The sequence below is a fragment of the Juglans regia genome, chromosome 12, assembly GCF_001411555.2.
Source record: "Juglans regia cultivar Chandler chromosome 12, Walnut 2.0, whole genome shotgun sequence".
NCBI classification, from domain to species: Eukaryota; Viridiplantae; Streptophyta; class Magnoliopsida; order Fagales; family Juglandaceae; genus Juglans; species Juglans regia.
Genome location: NC_049912.1, coordinates 21,341,214 through 21,364,302, shown reverse-complemented (window position 1 = coordinate 21,364,302; position 23,089 = coordinate 21,341,214). Strand labels below are relative to the sequence as shown.

At 39.7% G+C, this 23,089-nt stretch overlaps 3 protein-coding genes and 2 non-coding genes across 10 annotated transcripts in view; 2 read left to right on the top strand and 3 right to left on the bottom strand.

Annotated features, from left to right (window-relative positions):
* Positions 1–102: 102 nt before the first annotated feature.
* On the top strand, positions 103–174 carry TRNAP-UGG. Its single transcript has one exon. It is a non-coding gene; the product is annotated as a tRNA-Pro (tRNA).
* A 210-nt stretch (positions 175–384) lies between these two features.
* Positions 385–456, bottom strand: TRNAP-AGG. Its single transcript has one exon. It is a non-coding gene; the product is annotated as a tRNA-Pro (tRNA).
* Positions 457–2,683: 2,227 nt separating this feature from the next.
* On the bottom strand, positions 2,684–10,698 carry LOC109005939 (bifunctional 3-dehydroquinate dehydratase/shikimate dehydrogenase, chloroplastic). 3 transcript variants are annotated; one of them, XM_018985041.2, is made up of 12 exons: positions 10,520–10,698; positions 9,724–9,959; positions 9,382–9,487; positions 8,344–8,562; positions 7,288–7,634; positions 6,917–6,980; positions 6,642–6,750; positions 6,377–6,520; positions 4,618–4,766; positions 3,110–3,272; positions 2,960–3,002; positions 2,684–2,850 (listed from the first exon to the last, which is right to left on the bottom strand). In XM_018985041.2, the coding sequence occupies exons 1-11, from the start codon at positions 10,550–10,552 to the stop codon at positions 2,962–2,964; spliced, it is 1,611 nt and encodes a 536-aa protein (XP_018840586.1). In that variant the 5' UTR covers positions 10,553–10,698; the 3' UTR covers positions 2,684–2,850; positions 2,960–2,961. The 3 variants fall into 3 exon arrangements, with proteins under 3 accessions (XP_018840586.1, XP_018840585.1, XP_018840587.1); XM_018985040.2 differs by having other exon boundaries at positions 2,684–3,002; XM_018985042.2 differs by having other exon boundaries at positions 2,684–3,002; positions 10,532–10,698.
* A 978-nt stretch (positions 10,699–11,676) lies between these two features.
* On the top strand, positions 11,677–12,489 carry LOC109005782. The gene has a single exon (XM_018984829.1). It carries the CDS (start codon positions 11,677–11,679, stop codon positions 12,487–12,489), a length of 813 nt encoding a protein of 270 aa, XP_018840374.1.
* A 4,027-nt stretch (positions 12,490–16,516) lies between these two features.
* Positions 16,517–23,089, bottom strand: part of LOC109005940 (chromatin structure-remodeling complex protein SYD) — a 40,579-nt gene continuing 34,006 nt past the window's right edge. For 3 of the 4 annotated variants that reach the window (XM_018985045.2, XM_035683404.1, XM_035683403.1), the window contains 3 exons: positions 20,649–23,083; positions 19,191–20,135; positions 16,517–18,635 (listed from right to left, as the gene is read on the bottom strand). In XM_018985045.2, the coding sequence (XP_018840590.2) occupies positions 16,824–18,635; positions 19,191–20,135; positions 20,649–23,083 (5,192 nt within the window). In that variant the 3' untranslated portion in view covers positions 16,517–16,823. The remainder of the gene's footprint in view (positions 18,636–19,190; positions 20,136–20,648; positions 23,084–23,089) is intronic. The other variant, XM_035683405.1, reaches the window with a different exon arrangement.

The window sequence follows — 23,089 nt, the reverse complement described above, 5'->3', positions numbered from 1 at the left end:
GGGAAAATCGACTCTATCTGTGCTGAGATTTCTGAGGAAATTGGTAATGATCCCTAAATTTCATTAAAATTTATAATATATGCAGAACCATAATTGCAAAGAGGGCATTTGGTCTAGTGGTATGATTCTCGCTTTGGGTGCGAGAGGTCCCGAGTTCGATTCTCGGAATGCCCCCTTTTTCCTTTTTCTTACGTTTTATTTTAACTAATTTGTTTTGTTTTCCCTTTGAAAAACATTGAAACAAGATATTTGTTAGCGTTGATCGATTCTCGGATGCCCCCTTTTCTTTTCAGCCTAACTATTCCTTTGAAAAACATTGAAGAATGAAATCATTAGCTATTAGTTTCAAACCTTTGAAGAGATGATTGGAAAAAAAATTTCTTGGGGGCATTCCGAGAATTGAACTCGGGACCTCTCGCACCCTAAGCGAGAATCATACCACTAGACCAAATGCCCATTTGGTAAAATTATGGAATATATGTTTATATATCTTATTCTTTTTTATTACACTTGAAAATAGGATCCGTAAAGAAAAGAAATTCACTAAAACTTGGACTGTTTATTAAAATTGCCAGTATCCGTTTTTTTAGATCATACCCATGAGTTCATTCTCATTAAAACCCCCTTTGAAGGTAAAGAAGACCCATCCGATACATTTAATTATGAAAATTTAGAGAATTCACAAGGATTCGACAGGAGAATATTTAAAAACCTAAGTACAGGGACAAGACTACTCTTAATTAAAAGAAACCAAGCACCGTATCAATGTACCTTAAAAACTTATCCGTGGTCACTTGTTTTCTTTACATATTTCATCCAAATCATCCATTCCATCTACCTCACCAGTACTCGGTGAATAAAGTCTCGACCGAAGAGGCAGTGTATGGTTCTAATCTTGCCGCTTCAATTTAAAGAGAAGTAATGAACTAACACGCCACATGATTTAAGTTTCCAAAAGACCCTCAAATTGACATCTCTTCTATCTCTGGAAACCCCAGAAAATAGAATAAACTTTCATATGCAATTTTTGTTGCATTTGGTCGATCTTGCTTGCTATTTTAGTCTTAGGGTAAGAATGTAACAATCCCACTCTAATCTGTTCAATTTTTCTAATTAAAAAATGTTATTTGTACTTATAATTTTTATTTTCATAACAATACGTACTGGCATGTCAGCTATTGATATATTGAATATTATGACATTTTTTAATTTCAAATGAAAACTGATAAAATGAATTTTATATGTAAAATTGTAAAAACATGTAGTATTACTCTTTCTGATTAATTCCACTTGTGAAATGAGGACTCAGTTTTTGAATTCAAAATTTCCACTAGTTTTTCTATCTATAATGATAGACAAATCCTAATTGGATCAAGTTTAGGAGAACAAGTTGACATGGGAGACAAAGGAAGTCCCACACCTCCTAAGAGGCATTTGAGTTTGGAAAATACTATAGACACAAAGAAATCCCATAAATAGATCACACACACTGATGTGGCATACTCTCACATCTCCCCCAATTTTTTTCTTTCTTTTTTCTCCCCCTCTCCTCTCACCTCCTTCCCCTTTCCCTCTCTGTCTCCGCCCTCCCCGTACCCCGCCATGGTGGTCGAGGACCACCTTAGGGCCAGCAGAAACCATTGGCGGTCCAAGCGGCATTGACCGGCTGGGGCATGGGAGCTCACAGCAGCACCGTGAGCTTGCCGTGCATGCAACCGGGGGAGGAGGGGAGGGGAAAGGCACGGGAGAAAAAAGAAAAGGGGAGAAAAAAGAAAGGAAAAAAGGAGGGGGGGGGGGGACGTGGCATACAATGTGCCACATCAATGTGTTGGATCCCTTTGTATTTGTAGTAACCCCCTTTGCGTTTTCACAGTTTGAGAGCTCAAATCTATCCCTTCTTTTTTCCTGAGCCAAATCTTATTTGGAAAAAAAAAAAAACGAGCAAAGACAACGCAAAAGGTGTCTTTCTGAGTCAAATCTATCCTCTGTTGCAAACATGCTAGCTCGCTGAATGAGTTGTTACAATGGGGTTCAAAAGCAGCAATACTCTTGCAGCAAGAACATAAATATGACTTCTGAGATTGCTGGCCTGGCGCTTTCATATATCTACAGATTCACATTTACCAGGACTGACTACAGCTTATGGGCAATTCCAAAAAACGGTCATTTTTCATTGAACCTTTGATAACCAGAACTTATTTAGAGGAGAACAGAGTTCATTTGCAAAAACACCTTGAGATTCCTCAGGAAAGGTTATGCCATGTGTCCTTGTCATCAATATTTTTGTCAAACCTAATGACTTCCAAAAACGAATGTAACATTATGCTGGACAGCCGGTGGCTTGGAGGACAACCAGAAACATCATAAAACCAAAGCACACAAGGCATTTACCAGAGAGAAGAAGTCGATAAAAGTAAAAATTTTGAGGAAAAACCGTGCTTGCAGACTCAATAGCTCAGTCATGAGACCAAGGAATCGCCGTGTCTATTCTAACAGAGCTTATGCTCCCACATCGACTTCCCCCATATCTAGTTTCCGGCAATAGATAATGTGTATGAGTGTGCTCCAGTTAGACTGACCATTCAACTTAGGGAGCAAGAGTGGCACAATGAGCTAGTGCTAATGCATCAGCCTGTCAGAGAGATTTTACTGAAAGCAGATGGACAAGAAGTGTAGGAAGATCACAATGCATAATAAACCAATGTCGATTATTTGTGAGCAGTAAATGTCTGAAACCCAATGCTACAGACCAATAATATGCGGCTTTAATATTGGAAGTATAATTATATAGAATAAATGTACAACATAAATTCTTCTTGAAGGAGAAAGCAAGCCGCACTCATGAATATCCTTGAAACATTTAACAGGCCAACATGAAGCAAAGAATCCAAGAAAAAAATGTTACAAATGAGCAACATATGAAAACAGAATCAGCCACGTAAGAAGTAGACACACAAACCTCTAGTTATTGGCCATAACTTTTCTAAATAGCTCCTTTGGTGCTGCAAGTGAACAATTAAACAAGATGCCAAAAAGGGGAAAATCAACTAAAAGCCTATAAAGTAGAGACAGATGGAAAATTCAGGCTGAATATTTACAATCAACTTACCAGGCAACCCCGTGAACCTCTCAAACTGCTCATATGCCTGTCCTATGAACATCTCCAACCCTGTAACAATTTTGGCTCCAGATTCTTCTGCTTCCCTCAAAAGTCTAGTCATTTTGGGGGTGTAAACAGCATCAAAAACTAATGAGTATGATCTCAGAGCATGCTGCAAAGACAGAAAGCCAATTATTCTCTAGCTTCTGAATGCAATTACAAATTTATAGCATACAAAGCTTGGAATCTTTCTGCAAAGTGCTAATGAACTTCTCGGATACAAAATGATATAGCATGGTGCAACTTGGTCTGGTGTATCCCATGGAATAAATCAACTCAATTTCCCTCGATCCAATTTGGTTTGTTCATGAGGACATTTCAGATTGTTTCAGGCAGCTTTCTCTACCCCTAAGTGGCTGGCTGCCATTAAACTAGGGCCTTTCTTCTTTTCTTTTCTCCACTAACTAGTTTGTGAGCAGGTTACTTTCAGTTTCAATGTTACTGTTATACCTCAAAACTTCAGGACTGAACAGACCCAAGACAATCCAAATCTTTACAAGAATTGAAATTATGAATTTAGTTACAAATAGTTGACATGCTGGTTTCAAAGTAGGAAAATGAGAACCAGATAACTAAAGAATAGTCAGGGCCTTGAACCTTGAGAACATAATTAGCCAACTTCTGAACCAGTGCATCAGATAAAACAACCTCAGAATATATCCTTACCCTAATTATGACCATAAACTCACTCAAAAAAAAAAAAGACGACCTTAAGCTGATTGGTGCTTTGCCTTCGTACAGTTATATGCGGAGCCTGGTCAATAATCTGGGCTTTTTTAGAATTCCCGGAAAGAAGTTTTGAAAAATCAACCCCACCTGAATTCAAACCCAAAGTTTAACCTCATGTCGGTGGATTTTTTTTCTTTAAATTATTATAGTAGGAAATGTTTATATAATTGAACAATATTGCTGGCAATCCATCCCTTCTTCCAAAAACAAGGATGTTATCATCTAATATGTTTAAAGTAATTTACTTATAGAAAATATGTATAAAGTAATTCAAGCATTCATCATTATCTTTTTTCTTTCTTTTTTGTAAATATTAAAAATAACCCCAAACCACCAAGCATCAAAAGTTATTATTTTGGTTTCTCCACACCATAGTTCAGTTCTAAATTCAAATTGAAACATGTGGCCCCAGTCAGTTGCTGATTGCAAAACCAAAGTGGCCCAAACCGAGTTTGACTGATGAATACGATCTTGTGCACAAAACTCCTGAAGGGTCAGGTACACCATCCCTTTTATGGTCTTCATCTCCACATGATCAAACAGATGCAGTTCTTCAGGTGAAGGGTCGAGGATATGTTATAATATAACCACAAGTGCATTCTTCTAATGAAACAGTAGATATTCTTAATATCTTTTGATAGCGTTATCAAGACAAAATCAGCATAAAAAATCTTATTCAAGGAATGAATGATCATGCATAACAGAAACAGCATGGCAGAGAGGCAGACCTTAGGAATGGGCGTTTCATCAACTTTTGGTTGCATTCCAATGGATGTTGAGTTGGCAAGAATCATACCATCCTCCGGGTGGAAATTATCTAGATTGGCAAGAGATAAAGCATCTCCACCAATGGTATCAGCAAGTTCTCTGGCACGATCTTGAAGTCAAATAAATGGATAAATCAGAAATCACCATTGAAATCATTACACACCTCAGCAATGTTATTCTGGAGGTTGGGAGGAAAGGGTCATGTTGCTAACGTGTTATCAATCAGAAGCACATATGTATAATGGCATGCAGGCATACTTGCTGTTTAGCATGCATTTAGGATGCCAGGGCCATAGAATGGAAGGAACATTTTAAAGCACAAAAACAAGTTAATGAAAAATTATTGTACTGCAATAAAGCATTTCTGGTAGATAGTGACTTGTCAAAAAACATTTCTGGTAGATAGTGGAAACTTTGAACCTAAACAATTACAAGAAACTAGCAAATACTGAAATGCTGTTAATTGAGATTCAATGCAAAGAAATCTTAAAACAGATATATTCTGAAAATGCCCTATCAATGGTACTTGAGATTATGAGGCAGAATGAAACCTATAGTGGTGAGAAAAAATTAACTTACTACACAACGTCAAGAATCACAATGAAAACTTGAGAGAAAAGAACTGAGAAATAACATCTATACCAAGAATGGGATGGAATCATTTGTAAGAACAATAAAAGGGCCCCATGGGCTGAACCGATCAGGATAAACGAGAAAAGATGAAGATCAAATGTCATGAATGAGAAAGATTGCTTAGATACAGCTTTAAGACTGGAAAAAACTATCATCAAAGGCAAACATGTAACAACCCAAGGAAAGTACGAGGCACATTTGGGCCTATACCCCAAAAGGACTAGTCAAGGTTACAGTTGGAGCTCTTAAGAATCATTATAAAGGGTTTGAGCTTCTCCCTCCTAAGCAATATGAGATCTCATTCAACACCTTTTATATCCAATCTGGGGTATTACAATCTTCCCACTTAGATCCCTGTTCGGCCAAGTCCCACAGCTCAAGTCCCACATTTATGGTTAGGTATGGCTCTGATATACCATTTGTAACAGCCGACTAAGCTGAGGTAAACCAACATCACATATAGGCCTATACTCCAAAAGGGCTAGTCAAGTTTATAATTAGAGCCCCTTGAAATCATAATAAAGGGCTTGAACTTCTACCTCCTAAGCAATGTGGGATTCCATTCACCACTTTCCTATATACAATCTGAGGTATTACAACACAAATCACAATACTACCAACAAAGTTTTCTTTCACAACCATGAAGGAGTGCTACCCTTTTTTTAAGTAGGAAAAGATTAAAAGTATGCATTTCCTTTTTTCATTTTTCCTGCTACAAGAAAAGTTCCAATCATTATAGTAACCTTTGCTTCCACCATGTCATCTTCACACTTCATTTGTTGTTTTATAAAGAAGGAAAAACATTGCCGTTAAATTCCTCAGTCATGTTTGAAGGCAAACCATGGTGAAAACATATAAAAAACCATGCTTTAGAAAATCATATTTGTATGAATGCCAGACGCAGTCACAAGCCATTATAGAGAGCATGAAGGAGCCGATAGGACAGATTTTCCAACAAAAGGTTTTTGGATGGAAAAGAAACAGAGATGTGAAAGTGTTCATGACACCAATTATAGGATCAGATAACAAGGTTAATATAAAGCCATGAATATGACACTGAGCACTTAATCTAAAGCTGGACCTTACCATAAGTGCGATTGGCAATCACAACCCTGGCTCCCTTTTCTTTTGCACCATAAGCAAGCGCCTTGCCAGCACCTCCAGCACCAATGACCACAAACAGCTTACCAGCTAAGGGTGAATCAGCAGTATTGCTACTATTATGAGAACCTAAAATGAAAAGCACAGCATCCAGAGCACCTTGAAGTTAAACCAGAGGAGGAGACAGAAGAGGAGCATATGTGACTGATAATATACACATATTCGTCTGCACAAAAAACACGATAGATACCTCGCAGTCCATCTTCAATAGCAGAAATTGCACCAACATAATCAGTATTGTAACCAACTAACTTCCCATCGGTGGGTCTCCTTATAATGCAATTCACAGCTCCTATTGACTGTCAAATGTACTTAAGATGTGAACAACGCATGTACTATTGCTTAAAGAAAAAAGCAAACAACAGATAAAGCTAAGGCATCCCCAAATACTCTATTAAATTCAGTGCTGCCAGAGATTGTAGGCTTGGAAGTCGGACAAGCCCTGCAGCATGAATATTTTAATACCTTCGCAACTGGATCGACCTCATCACAGCACTTTAGAGCAGCCTCCTTGTGAGGAATTGTACAACTGTGTTTAGAAAGAAGCTACATTATCTCATGCTTCAAGTATAGAATACAATTTATTCTAAGTATTTCAGGCAGATTCATGTACTGATTTTCCAGTATATACAAATAAAACCATTGGATAAACTTCTAACCACAACAATCATACAAAATCCCTGTCACTCTAAAATGCAAACCAGCCCTCCCAAAACTCGTGGCCACTGAAACTCAAGAAATTGTGATCTTGAGGAATGCAGACCAATAACACATCATACTTAAAATGCAATAAGATGCTACAGATCAACTCAAAGATTACTTAAAGAGGAATGAACCTAAATCCAGCAAAATCTGTGGATGAGTAAGTTTGAAGAAAATTTGCAACGTCATCCACCAAGAGAGGTATATAAACTCCATTGAAACAAACTGACTTGAATGCTTCATTGTATAACATAGGTGATTTGCTGTGGTGAACAGGCTTCCCAATTATGCCAAACACTTTTGTATCTGGCCCTATCCGTCTGAGGTTGTATAGATGTAAAAGATCCTTCATTGTTGGTTGACCAGGGGCAGAAACTATTCCCGACTCAATGGTACCAAACGTGAGAAACCCACCAAATTTTGGGCATAGTATCCGCGACATAAAACCTCTCTCACCCATAACAATTCCTATAATTGGAACCTGAAAATTCCATAATTAAATAAATCAAAAGAGCTTTAAATATGTGAAGAATCTAGGAAGAGATAATGTTAAGAAGTTCGGCCATTTCCAGTCAAAATTAGTAGCATATGATCAGTTCAATAGAAAGAGAGAAAAAGGTCAAAAGGGGATAATTAGCTTCAATGTTTACACTAGTCATACTGACAAATGAATTACTTCCGGAGTAGGATGGAACAAGCCTTATACTATGAATAGAGATTTCTCTAATAACCAGATCAACCAAAATAAGAGCCAATGAGTCATTTATTGTAAACTTGTCGTAGGCTTAGACTGAAACTAGCCTAGCCCTGGTTAGGCGGAGATCAGGGATGCACGGATCACAATCCTTTTTGTTACAGTTTGGGAATCATACATCCCTTGTGTTTGGACCAGCCGCTAAATAAGAAACCCAAGAATAGCGGAACTAAAACAATGGAAATATGCATGGGGAGCTTGCCTTAACCATAGATTGCCCTGTTAGTTTACGAACATGTGTAGACACAAAGAATAAACAAAACCAGGTGGCTGAGATCTAAAAAGGGTTTTGTACAGGATACATATTAGTTTTTTAGTTAAGGACAGATAGTGGGACCTTTTATAGCGAGCAAAAAGAATCCAAATGAAAATGAAAAAAAATTATGGACTAAGGTTATCATTTAAAAAGTACTGCCGTAATATATATGCTACTTACTTGAGAATGCACAGTTATTTGGAAAATGCGTGCCACATCAGCAATCTCCAATGCCGTTGTTGCAATCTTCACTATATCAGCACCAGTTGCTTGTATTCTTGCCACAAGGTTGCCAAGGTCCTCCGCAGATGGAGTGTCTTGATAATTGTGAGAAGATACAATGACTTTGGAATTTTCGGGCTTCCTTCCATAAATGGAATCATTAAACTCACAGGCAACCTTCAAAAAGAAATAACGGAAGTGAAGATTATTTAAACTTTATAATCCTAGTAGAAATTCCAAAATGAAAGTAGGATAGAGGAACTCTAATATTAAATATCTCATAAATAGCCCTGGTCATAGGTAGCCTCTTTGCAACAGAGCATCATGAGAAATTATCCGACAAGTTTATTGATAATTTGGTTCCTTACTTTGAGTTCATAACATAACATCCAGTACTCAACATAAGTTTCTCACAAAAAAATATACTAGTAGGAGTTCAAAAGCAAGACAATATCAGTTAAACCATTCAAACTTTTTGTTCAAGATCAAAAGTTAACATGTCACCCTCATTTAGAACTCCCTAACCTTACACGAATTTTTCTTTTTGTCACTGAGCAATCCATCAAATGAAGGGTGCTAAATCTCTTATAAAGTACATTCTGTATTTAAAGAAAAAGAAATAAGAACTTAAGAAACAGACCAGTGTGTTAGAAAAGTCAAATATGACAGAAGTACAATGAAGTTTCCAGTACATAATGTAATGAAGCTCATCATACAAAATTTCATCGGAATGGAATGCAGACAGATTACTTTGGAAGCGACAAACTCATAAACATTAAAATGAAGGTAAAAAGTTCAAAGAAATCTTCAAGAAGTATCATGCTTGGGTTCTATGCAAACCATCTCAAGCCTTCAACCACCTAAGTTTTCCATACATGGCATAAAACCTTTGAATTCTGTTTTAACCAGAATAAATATTAGCTTAAATCACATATGCTAACTCCTTGCTAAAATAATCACACCACCATTTGATTTGCATTTCAATGGGGAAGCAACCTGGAGCTCAACATCAATGTAATCAGCTCCAAACTCCATGGCTAATCGAAGGGCATCCAATCGCTTCTTTTCATCACCATCATACTGACCACCTTCCCATTTTGGTCTAGAAAAATACATAAAATCAGATAGGTCTATGCTGGAGACTGTTAAGGTTACGTAACAAGATCAAATTATATTGTCTCTGGATCATGCACAATCATTCCAACAAAATGAAAACGATCTTTTTAAAGAAAAATTGCATATCTCAGACTATCTAGACTAAGTTTATATTGTATGGATTTTGACATGCAAAAATAATGCATAAAGAGATCAATCTTAAAAGAATTCCCAGTCATAAACCTGTAAGTGAATAGAGTGGGCAACGGAGACGCTTTAATAATAGTTTTGAGATCATTAGAAGGATTGAAGCTCTTCAAACTATCCAATCGGATCTCTACAAGGTCAGCATCACCTTGTTTCGCCTTGTTCATATTAATCACCATCTTATCCACCGATTCCGCCATTATAGGAGCACAGACTAGAGTTGGATTATTCCTCCCTCCACTTCCCATTTGCAGAGCAGCAGAAGAAGCAAGCTGAAATTAAATTAAATATAAACGAGAAATTGATGAAAAATTCAGACATCAATATTAAATCGTTTTTATAAGCACATTGAAGATCATTTTGGTTGCTGGGAATCGAGGGAAAGCAAAAATGCCCTCTTAAATATGAAAAGAAGTAACAAATAGGGAAAAGACCATCCAACCAATTAATTAATCGTAATCAACCAGCATTCAAAACTCAGCTCTTTGTTCAGTTGCAGAGAAAACAAGTGAAAAACTTGGAACCTCGTAACAAGTAAGAACTCCGTAGGAAGGTTCCAAATAATCCCTTTTCGTTCAGTTTCCAATAAACCAAACAGGAAAGAAAACAAAACTCAAAATGAACGAATCCGGAAAAAATTAAATAGTAATAAAAGATTCAGTTTAGCTGCTAAGAAAAATTTGCAAAATGAAAATATGCAGAGTAGTGACATGCCGGAAATGGACTGAGTTGTGAATTCGGATTTTTTTTTTTTTTCAGGCGCGTTTTCTTAGCAGCCAATCGGGAAAGGAAAAGGAAATACGGAGTGAACGAATGGAGGAGGAGGAGTTACAGTAAGTGGTACCAGAACGTTGCTAGACTCCATTGATTTTCTCGAGTTTGACTCGCGCAAAATGCACAACACTTTCCGTTCGTACGGGCGGTTTGGTTTGGTGAGTGGATGTATGTCTGTATGAGTTGAGTGGAGTTTGGTGGGAAGTTGTCATCGTTATCGGACCTTCCGTTTTGGTTTGCGTGCTAGGTTGGCATTTGAACTTGGGCTTTTGGATCGATTGGACTATCCGTATTGCAGTTTTGGATTTCATTCTTTTCAAATCATATCATACGCGAATCAATTGTCCAAAAAACTTTTTCAACAAACTTGCGTTAAAATTAAAATTAAAAGTGAGAATACAAGAGGTTACGGGCAGGGTACTGACAAAAATTTGCTGCATACAATAAAAAATAAAAATATATGAACAATGGGACCAATAAATTAGCCAAGCCAAGGAGGGGATTGATATAATAGCGATCATAGAATACAATTGGTGGAAAAAGCTACTATGTAGCAACTAAGGAGGAGGAGAGGGAGGAGGTGCTCCTCCCTTCCCTTCGGCAAAGGTTTATGGTGGAAGTTTTGGTTATTGTTGAACGAGGCTATGGGTTACATAGGCAAAGGAAAAAGTTTGTATTCCTTTGAGTTAATAATTAACATTGTCAAATAAAAATAATTTTATGTTGGGAAATACTACAGAGATAAAGAGATTATTACAGATCCCATGATTCTCGCCAATTCCCATCAGTTTTGCTATTAGAAAGATTACCACATATTTGTTTTAATTGTATAGCCGTTTATGATATTGTTTCCATGTATATCATTCCCCTTGTACAACTATATATATTTTACACAATACATCAATGAAATCAAGCAAGTTTTTTTAGTAAAATTATTTCTTAACATGGTATCAAGCCTACCTCTTTCCTGAGTCCCCTTCCCTGCCGCTCCTCATGTCTTATTCCTCTGAAAATTCCATGCATATCTTCTTCATCCCTCCGATTCTCCCAGCCTCGTCCTCATCTCTGGTCATTTAACCGGCGATAATTTCTCCCAGTGGCAACGCGCCCTTCGCCGCCCTCAATGCCAAGAACAAACTGTGCTTTGTTGATGGCACACTCAAAACCCCCCCAACAACTTCTCCTGATTATGCCCAATGGAGCCGTACCAAGGACATGGTCCTCACTTGGATCCTCAACACCATTAACCCTTCTCTTGCAAATTCCCTTGATTACCACGATGACCCCCGTGCTGTTTGGCTCGATCTTGAGTCCCGTTTTTGCCACGGCAACAACGCTCGCTTATTTCATCTCAAACGAGAGATCTCTAACCTTCACCAAAACCATCTCTCCATACCCGATTATTACAATAGCATCAAACAACTATGGGATGAATTAGGAAACCTCCAACCCACCACCGATGCCACCACTTTAGAGCAAAGAGCTGAGGACGAACGGGTGTTCCAATTTCTTTTGGGACTCAATGATTCGTTCGCAACCCTTCGGTCCCAAATCCTTGCCACCGATCCTCTTCCATCTCTGAACCGAGTCTTCTCCATCCTCTTTCAAGAGGAACAACAACGACTCCTCCAAGTTTCTCATATTTCGTCGGGACCCATAGCCCTTGCCGCTCGAAATTCCATCCACGAACTGCCACCTCTCAAATGCTCCGAATGTGGTAAAGATGGACACCTGCGCAACCGATGTTGGCTCATCGTCGGATACCCACCTGGGCGTGAACCTCGCAACCATCGCAAGCCTTCGCTGCTCGGGAAACCACCCTCTGCCACCGTTCATCTCGCCGATTCCTCCTCGAGTCCCATCCCAAGGCTCTCTCCGGAAGACTATCAACAGCTAAAACTTCTCCTGAAAACCCCCACTCCGATGGCAAACTTTGTTGGTAACTCCTTCTCAACCCCCTCTGTTTTTTATCCTCACACGGATTGGATAATCGACAGTGGCGCTAGTGATCATATGAGACACTGTTGATCATTATACTTGAGTCTACAATAGGCTCCTTCAAGCCGTAACATTCGGCTACCCACGGGAGAAATGATTCCCGTTGAAGGCATTGGCCCCATTCGGTTATCAAAGACCCTCACCCTCTCCAATGTCTTTTTTGTCCCTCTTTTCCACTATAATCTCCTCTCTATCCCTCAACTCACTCGAAATTTACCTTGTGTTGCCCTCTTCTCATCTTCTGCATGTTTTTTTCAGGACCTTCAATTGAAGAGGCTGATTGGAGCGGGTGAAGCTTGCAATGGACTCTACATTTTCCAGACTCACCAAATCACTGCCTTCTCTGCTCAACATCTTGACAATAAAATCCTATAGCATCAACATCTAGGTCATCCTTCTAGTTTTGTTATTCCTCATATTTTTGATAGTCCATGTACTCTTTCTCATTGCGATGTTTGTGCTCGTTCTAAACATACTCGCTTACCTTTTTCAACTCATGCTAATAATAAAAGTACGATTCATTTTAATCGACTTTATTGTGATATTTGGAGTGGATATTCTACTGCATCTATTTGTGGTGCACATTATTTCTTGACTATTGTTGATGATTTTTCTCGCACTACCTGGATTTATTTAATGCGTTTTAAATCAGAAACATTTAGCCATTTAATGCATTTCTTTGCTCTTGTTAAAAACCAATTTAATTCCACCGTTAAAATTATTCGCACCGATAATGGTCAAGAATTTCTCTCTCAAAACCTCCAAACCTATTTTCATGATCACGGCATCATTCACGAACGTACTTGTGTTGAAACTCCTCAACAAAATGGTGTTGTGGAACGAAAACACAGGCATCTCCTGAACGTTGCTCGTAGTCTTCGTTTTCAGGCACATTTACCCCTAAAATTTTGGGGCGAATGTGTCCTTACCGCTGCATACCTCATGAATAGAACCCTAGTCGCTCCCTTCAAAATCAAACTCATTTTCAACTTCTATTCAACACTTCACCCACCTACACTCATCTTCGGGTATTTGGTTGTCTTTGCTATGCCCAAACCCTTACCGCTCATCGCGATAAATTTTCACCCCGTGCCTCTCGTTGTGTATTCCTTGGTTACCCAAGCAACCGTAAAGCTTATAAGTTATACAATCTTGACACACATGACCTTTTTTACTCTCGTGATGTGACTTTTTATGAAAATCAATTTCCTTTCCAACATTCTATGTCTCCACATACACCTTAACTCCCTCATTCTCCCTTTACCCATCCCAGAACATCCTTCTTCTACACCAATCTCAGAATCGACCATCCCCATTTCAGAAAATTCTTCTTCTTCTCCACCCACCTCAGACTCGATCATACCTCCTGATCCTACTCCCCCATTTCTCGCCCCCATCGCACCATCACTCGACCAGCTTATCTTCTTGATTATGTTTGCCCCACCATACCCACGGAGTCCATTGCTATTTCAACCACTGCACAGTCCTCAGGTACTTCTCACCCCTTATCTACATTTCTCTCATACTCTCGTTTTTCTCTTGCTCATTATTCATTCTTAACTGCCCTTACTGCCACTGTTGATCCTACCTGTTACTCAAAAGCTAATCGCCACTCTCACTGGCGTGAAGCTATGGCCTCTGAACTCCATACTCTTGAAGAGAACTCAACTTGGACACTTGAACCTCTCCCACTTGGTAAGAAACACATTGATTGCAAATGGGTTTTTAAGACAAAACTACGAGCAGATGGTACAGTTGAGCGCCACAAGGCTCGCCTCGTGGCGAAAGGCTACACTCAAGTTGAAGGTATTGACTATCATGAAACCTTTGCTCCAGTTGCCAAAATGACCACAGTCCGCTATGTCCTCACCGTTGCTGCCGCCAAACATTGGATTATTCATCAAATGGACGTCCACAATGCATTCTTACATGGAGACCTTGATGAGGAAGTTTACATGACACCACCTCCCGGTTATTGTCTTAAGGGGGAGACACGAGTTTGTCGTCTTCAGAAATCCCTTTATGGCCTCAAGCAAGCTTCCCGGAACTGGTTTTTTAAACTAACATCTGTTCTTCTTACTGCAGGTTTTATTCAGTCTTAGGTCGATCATTCTCTCTTTACATTGACCACTGCTACCAGCCTCACCATTGTTCTTGTTTATGTTGATGATATTTTGGTTGTCGGCAATGATCTTTCTTAGGTTATCTATTTCAAATATGTTATTTCCACGCACTTCAAAACCAAGGATCTTGGCCCTCTCAAATATTTCCTTGGCCTTGAAGTTGCTCGATCCCCTCCAGGCATCTTTCTCAATCAACGAAAATATGCCCTGGACATCCTTGCCGATAGCGGTCTTCTTGGTTCGCGACCTGCTTCCTTTCCTATGGAACAAAACTTGAAGCTCAGCGACACTGATGGCGATCTTCTTCCTGATCCAAGCTCCTACCGACGGCTAGTTGGACAACTCATTTATCTCACCATCACCAGACCTGATATTGCTTTTACAGTGAACATTCTCAGCCAATTCATGCATGCCCCACGCCTTCCGCACATGACGGCTGCCATTCGTGTTCTTCGCTACATTAAAGGCACTCCGGGTCAAGGCATTTTTTTCCCTTCCTCCAATGATTTGCATGTTCGTGCTTATACTGATTCTGATTGGGCTAATTATCCTACCACTCGCCGCTCCACTACTGGTTTCTTCATCACTCTTGGTTCTAGTCCCATTTCCTAGCGTACTAAGAAACAAACCACGATTGCTCGCTCTTCTACAGAAGCTGAATATCGCGCCATGGCCATCACCACATGTGAACTTGTTTGGCTTCAGCAGCTTCTTCATGACCTTGGCATCTCTCACACCGACCCCATGATTCTCTATTGTGACAATCAGTCTGCCCTTTACATTGCTCAAAATCTAGTTTTTCATGAGCGTACAAAGCATAGTGAAATTGACTGCCACATTGTTCGTGACAACCTGCGTTCTGGGCTCTTTACCACCGCTCACCTTCCCTCTTTTGAGCAAATTGCCGACATCTTCACCAAAGCCTTGGGTTCTGATCTATTTCATCATTTATTTCGCAAGTTGGGCATTACGGATCTTCATGCACCAACTTGAGGGGGAGTATTACAGATCCCATGATTCTCGCCAATTCCCATCAGTTTTGCTATTAGAAAGATCACCACATATTTGTTTTAATTGTATAGCCGTTTATGATATTGTTTCCATGTATATCATTCCCCTTGTACAACTATATATATTTTACACAATACATCAATGAAATCAAGCAAGTTTATTCAGTAAAATTATTTCTTAACAGAGATCCCACAAAAGTAATCACACAAACTAACATGTCTACTTTACCATAAAAGTATTTTTGTTAAAAATTAAATCTAACGTATCACATCAAGACATGTTAGTTTATGGAATTACTTTTGTAGAATCTACTTGCGGTTGTAGCACCTTTTTAACTAAATAAAAGTGAAGCAACTTCTATTGCATTTATGGATTCTTAATTGTTGTCTGATAAGTTTTCAAAAAGGAAAATGATTTATACGCAACATTTTGCACAACACATTTCACAACAATTTGTTAAATGGGGGATAATTTTGTAAAACACTTTATAAAAGTAACATTACTTTTACAAAAACACTTATCTTAAAACATTGTTGTGAAATGTGTTGTGTGTTTATCTAGAATTGAACTCAAAAGCAATTTGAGCATGAAACTCAATGGTGACTGGTTTAAACATCATGGCTTAGAGAGAGTAAATATTGGGTGAGAAAATGTAATCATGCTTAGATCTCTTGTATTTACAAACAAATTTTTACAGTTTGCGTTTCCTAATCGGATTCTTTTTGGGTTACTGTCATCTATAGTATGGATCACATAGGGATTGAATTTCATAAAGATGATAACGATAATGATACAGAGGATATAATAGATAGTTAGATCGACTTCTTCCTCTTACTAAGGAATTAATGAAGATTTTTTGCTTTTTTGAGATCCTTTTTGTCGGTACACTTCGACAACCTAATTAGCACAGTTCACATGGGATGGACATGCAAACATCATTCAGAAATGAATTAGACCAACTTCAAGGCCAATTTAATGTTACATGCATGCAAATTCAGTTCCTTGCATCAGACAAGAAAATTTTTACATACTGCGAAAACATGTAAATGCCCTGAAGAGTTTGGCTAGATTGCTTTATGTATAACAATGCTCGATCTACACATAACTGGAAAGCAGGTGATAACTTAGATATAGGGCAACAAAATTCTTAACTACATATCGTCTAATTGAGCAGAATCAATTGATATCAGCAGGAAATGACAGCAAGAACTGTACAAGGAAATTCTACATTTATACTCCATCAGCTTTGGAAAATTTTGACTTATCCACTTCTTCTGAGCTATCGGCCGGAGCCTTCTCGGATGAGTTGAGAACCAGTTCTTCTGAGCTATCAGCCGGAGCCTTTTCGGATGAGTTCTCAACTTTTTCACTTTCTGCAGCTGATGAACACACAGGCAAATCCATGTTCGCTGAAACATTGTCTGGCACAGTTTTATGAACCGGGGAAGCATCCATTTCATCAACCGCATCAGGTTTAGAATCATTTGCTTCTTCATTTGCTACTAAGCTGCCAATTGGACCCTTCTCAGACAAGCCCTCGTTATTTTCACCCTCTGCTGCTGTGCTACTTTGAGACAGACCCAAATTTTTTGAAACATTTTCTGACACGGTTTTATCAACCGGCGAAGCATCCATTTCATCGACCGCGTCAGGTTTAGAATCATTTGCTTCTTCAGTTGCTACCAAGCTGCCAATTGGACCCTTCTCAGACAAGCCCTCTTTATTCTCACCCTCTGCTACTGCGATACTTTGAGACAGACCCAAATTTTTTGAAACATTTCCTGGCACAGTTTTATCAACTGGCGAAGCATCCATTTCAACGACTGCATCAGGTTTAGAATCATTTGTTTCCTCAGTTGATACTAAGCTGCCAATTGGACCCTTCTCAGACAAGCCCTCGTTATCTTCACCCTCTGCTGCTGCGATACTTTGAGGCAGACCCAAATTTTTTGAAACATTTTCTGGCACAGTTTCATCAACCGGCGAAGCATCTATTTCATCGACGGTATCAGGTTTAGAATCATTCGTTTCCTCAGTTGCTACTAAGCTGCCAATTGGACCCTTCTCCGACAAGCCCTCGTAATTTTCACCCTCTGCTGCTGCGATACTTTGAGGCAGATCCAAAATTTTTGTAACATTTTCGGGCACAGTTTTATCAACCGGCGAAGCATCCATTTCATCAACCATGTCAAGTTTAGAATCATTTTTTTCCCCAGTTGCTACTAAGCTGCCAATTGGACCCTTCTCAGATAAGTCCTCAGTATTTTCACCCTCTGCTGCTGAGATACTTTGAGGCAGATCCAAATTTCTTGAAACATTTTCTGGCACAAGCCCACAGACCACAGCCTCAGACAATTTTGATTCCTCCACTCCCACTGAGCTGGAAAATGGAGCTGTTTCTGAGTTCTCAATATTTTCTTTCTCACGCACCATGGAAGATGAAGGCAGATGAATGTCTCCTGACATATTTTCCCCTTGCAAAATCTCACAAACCTGAGCTTCAGATCTGTTTGTTTCCTCCTGTGCCACTGAGCTGGCAACTGGAGCCATATCAGAGGAGTCCTCAACCTTTTCTTCCTCAGTCACTTTGGAAAATGAAGACAGATTATTGTCTTCAGATATATTTTCTCCATGCACAATCCCAGGAACCTGAGATACATTCATCCGATCATTTGATTCCTCCCCTGCTACTAAGCTGCCAACTGGACCCTTCTCAGATAAGCCCTCAATATTTCCAACTTCTGTTGCAGAGGGACTATGAGGCAGATCCATGTTCTCTGAAGCTTTTCCTGGCACAATGCCACAAACCTGAGAAACCATAATTTGATCATCCATTTTGGCTTTGTATCCTTTTGATTCCTCCAGGGCTGCTGAACTACCAACTGAACGCATATTGGAGTCCTCGACCTTTTTCTCCTCCAGGGCTGCTGAGCTACCAACTGAACGCATATTGGAGTCCTCAACCTTTTTCTCCTCCACCATGGTCGATGAAGGCAGATCAATGTTTTCTGATATATTTTCTTGTGGCAGAGTCCCACAAACCTGACACATACATATTAGTCAGCACAAATCAGTGACAAAAAGGAACCCGAGCCTCAGCTCAAGATGTGACTGTAGTCATGGATGGGTGCAGTAACTAACAACAATAAATACCAAGATTATCAAAGAGAAGAATCATTAGAAAAAATCACGTAACAAAAGCCATTTTTGAAGCTAGAATACTGTAAGGCATTTTATCATAAATGGATATTTGTAGCTCAATAGATTCACTTGTAAATTTAAGAGACAGTTCGTACAAAAAAGAAATAGGGTGTTGATTGTTTCTCAAAAAGGAAAATCATTACCAAATGCATAAAAACTGGAAGCAATACATAGTAAAATTACTGTAAGCATGATTTTCACACTCTAAAACGGTCTAGTCCTCCACTTCGATAAAAGTCAATGCTTTTTGTGGTCTGTGTTGGATTCGATAGAATAACTTTAATCCAGTAATTTAGACAGCCCTACTGGCTTTCAAGATCAAGGTTCGAAGTAGGGAAAATTTTTCAAGGATTTTTGGTTTTGATTTATATAAATATCTTGCGAAATCCCACAAACCTGAGATGCACCATCTCTACCACACATCTCAGCTTCAGGACAAAATGATTCTTCCAGGCTGCTAACTGGACCCTTCTCAGTCAAACCCTCAGTTTCCTCTTTCTCTGTTCTTAAAGAAGATGAAGGCAAATCCATGTTTTCTGACACGGTATTTTCTGGAACAATCGGACAAGCCTGTGATGCCTCCATTTGATCACCCATTTCAGCTTCAGAACCATCACTTTCCTCCAGTGGAACCGAGCTAGTAACTGGATCCTTGTCAAAGCTGATCTTTTTGTCTTCTTCCTCCAAGGGAACAGAAGGCAGAATCACATGTTCTGATATACTTGCAAGTAGAAGCCCACTGTGCTCAGAAACATCTATTTGTTGAGCCTCTTCAGCTTCCAACCCTTTTGATACATTCACTGCTTCTGAGCTGCCAACAGGACCCATCTCTGATAAACCATCAACATTTTCACTCTCGGTTGCTGATGGACATATAGGCAGATCCACACTTTCTAAAACGTTACCTGCCACAAGTTCATGATCCAAAGAAGCATCTGTTTGATCATTCCTTTCAGGTTTAGAACCTGCCACAAGTTCGTGATCCAAAAAAGCATCTGTTTGATCATCCCTTTCAGGTTTAGAACCAATTGATTCTTCCATTGCCATTATGCTACCAACTGGACCCTTCTCAGACGAGCTCTCAATATTTTTACCCTCTGTAGCTGAGGAACATTGAGGCAGATCCATGTCTTCTAAAATGCTCACCGGTGCAGTCCCACAAACCAGAGGAACATTCATTTGATCATCCATTGGAGGTTTGGATCGTTTCGAATCCTCCACAGCAAATGAGCTGCCAAGTGGACTCAAATAGGTGTCAACCTCCTTTCCCTCGGTCACCAAGAACGATGAAGGCAGATCACTGTTTCCTGATATGTTTCTTTCTGGAAAAATCTCACAAACCTGAGATGCACATATTGATCACAACAAATCCATCAAGTGGCAAAAACATACTTGAGCCTTTGCTCAGGAGTGGATCACGGATGATATATTATTAATCTTTTTAAGTACAGTAAAGATATTGCAAGGCATATAATGTTTATTATAATCAATGTTCTTTGCTCTATATATTCATTTGCAAATTAAATATATTTGTTAGTAAATAAGTACAAAGAGTAGCAATCATATTAGAGAAGATATTGAACTTTCTCTAACATACATACTTATGTATGTGTGGGCATAATTGTGAGTGTTGTGCGTGCGTGCATGTGTGTTTTGGAGGGTGTGTGGGTGTGTGCACACGCGCTATCACCTATTTTCTTAAAAAACGAAGAAGCGTTTTGATAAATTTCTGTAATCGTAATGTCAATCCAGAAGTCCATTGGCTTTCAAAATCGACGTATGATTAGACAGTTTTTTAAAGGGATTTAAAGGGACTCAAACTGTTATATTGCTAAATTTGGCAGTCACACTAACCTGAGATGCGTCAGTTGCATCACTCATCTCAGCTTCAGGACATTCCGAATCCTCCGGCAGTGCTAAGGTGCTAATTGGATCGTGCTCAGACAAACCCTCAGTTAGGTCCACTTCCATATTGCAAATCCCAGCACAGTCAGCCCCAGAACTTTGAATTTCTGGCGGCAACGGAACATCATTAGCATTAGCAGATGCAACCACTGAGTGCACAGTCTCCAACCTAAATTCCCCTTCTTCTTCACCAACACCACATGGAACACCTGTTTGGCCCTTGTCAGAGGGAGTCTGATCTGATTTTGGAGTACCATAACCTGATGCAGTGCCAACTGGTTCCTGAACATCTCCAGCATTAATATCTTTTTGGGGAAGTTCCAAGCCCTCTACAATAGCTCCACCAGAGCATTCAGTAGCTTTAGCTTCAACAGAAGGCAAGTTGAACTTATCAGAAACACTCACATTAAAATTATTAACGTCGGAATATTCTCGACTTAAAGGAAGTTGTGTGGAACCTTGAAGACTTTTAATGTCTAGAGGAGAAGATTTGGGAGACTCTTTTGGAGAAGGGTCTACATTGTTTTCAGAATTACCCTTGGTTACACCAGGATGCTCCACCACACTGGAGTGATCACCAATATCATCAGCGGTTATGGGACTCGTGGTATACTCAATGCTTCTGACATCACAAGGAGAAGATTCTTTAACAGCACTCTCAGTTTTGTTCCCAGAATCAATCTCAGTCTCAACCACATCAGCAGCCACTACTAAGCCTGAGTTATCTGGAGTTTCCAAAATAGGTGAGGTGCCTCTAAGATGACCACCAACATCATCAGATTTTCCTAAAACTCCAAGACCTTCGGGGCAGTTAATATCATCAGAAGACCCTGGTTTTTCAGTAGAATCATTATCAAATGCAACAGGAGGCTCCACCTCTACTGGACATATCGAAGATGAATAAACCTGATCGCTAGAGGCCCCAGTGCTAAATCCAGGAAGATCACCATCCTGAGGTGGGCAGTTAATATCATCAGAAGACCCTGGTTTTTCAGTAGAATCATTATCAAATGCAACAGGAGGCTCCACCTCTACTGGACATATCGAAGATGAATAAACCTGATCGCTAGAGGCCCCAGTGCTAAATCCAGGAAGATCACCATCCTGAGGTGTTCTCGGGCAAGCATCAACATTCTTTTGGCCAGCATTGAGAGGAGCCGCACAAATGCTCTCTGTTTTATTTGGCGAAGTTGAGTTTTCATTAGAAAGCTGTCCTGAATCTTCCACCTCACCAATGGAGCCAGAAGCATAATTGTTCTGAGGTTGGTCTCCATTGGTCATGGGAACAAGGCTCTCACTCACAACAGAAGCCTTGTCATCGTCGACTTTCCCCTCACCTTTAGTCTCCAATTGCTCTTCAACAAAAGCTGGAGGTGTTTTTTCCATGGTTGGCAAAGCTGAACATGCTTTATCCTCCGACCTCTCAATTTTGGTTACCTCCACTGAGGTTTTACTCGATACAGCTAATTTTGGGGGATCCCTCCCTTCACTTCCAAATGACTCGACAATTCGAGTTTTTGGAGAGCAAGATCCTGAAAAAACCTCCTTCATCACACGAGCAACATCATTCACATTAGCAGTCTGAATTCGACCTAAAGCAGACGTCTTATCTGAAGTCCCAGAACCACTGTCAAGCTTTGCTGATGAGCTGGTTGGCTGCTTATTTTGGGTAGCATTGGCTGATCGCTCTTTTCTTTTTGGATCATGAACAGTTAAACCTCCAGGTGAATGGACTTCACATGCTGGAGCTTGAATAACAACGCTTGGTTCCTGCACATCAGTTCCCTGCTTACCTCTCAGGGAAATGGCTTTGGTCCCCATCGAATCCCCAGATCTATTCTGTGATTGCAGACTTAATTTTTGATCCTGACCAAGCGAACCATCAGGAACAGCAGGTGCTGCTAGAGGATGTTTCTTTCCTCTACGCCGGGTTGCCTCTACTCTGGCTGGAGTCTTACGACCTTGCCTTTTGATTTGCATAGGTTCAGAAGGGCAAGGAGGGATAGATTGAGAGGCTGGGGCAACATAAGCATAAGAAGCATTTGACTCAGGATTAGGAGCAATCTTGGCAGCAACATTAGGCACTGTCATACTAAGGCCTTCCATGGAAGGAGAGCTAGAGAAGGAATCAGCTGGAAGACCAAAAACTGGAGCTGCAGCATTCGAAGCTGACACCACCGGATGGCTTTTATCCTCTGAACTATAGCTTTTTATCGTCTCAACAACAGTATTACTTGATAGAGTTACACTTGGAACAACCCCACCTGGGCTATTCCAAAGCTCACTAAGTTTCGGTTTTGACAAAACATTTTCAGACAAAACCTCAACTGGCACAGGTTGCTTCTCACACACACCAGTATTTTGAGTTTTCCCTGAGGCATTCCCTGCAC

Bases quoted from the DNA above. Each gene is read 5' to 3' on its own strand.
- LOC109005939 (XM_018985040.2), bottom strand. From the start codon at position 10,552: ATGGAGTCTAGCAACGTTCTGGTACCACTTACT. The intron at 8,563-9,381 runs GTTGCTTCCCCA...TTCTTTTTGAAG, and splicing joins ACATTGATGTTGAGCTCCAG to GTTGCCTGTGAGTTTAATGA. The intron at 3,003-3,109 runs GTAAGTTGATTG...GTTCACTTGCAG, and splicing joins GAGGTTCACGGGGTTGCCTG to CACCAAAGGAGCTATTTAGA.
- LOC109005782 (XM_018984829.1), top strand. From the start codon at position 11,677: ATGGTCCTCACTTGGATCCTCAACACCATTAACCCTTCTCTTGCAAAT.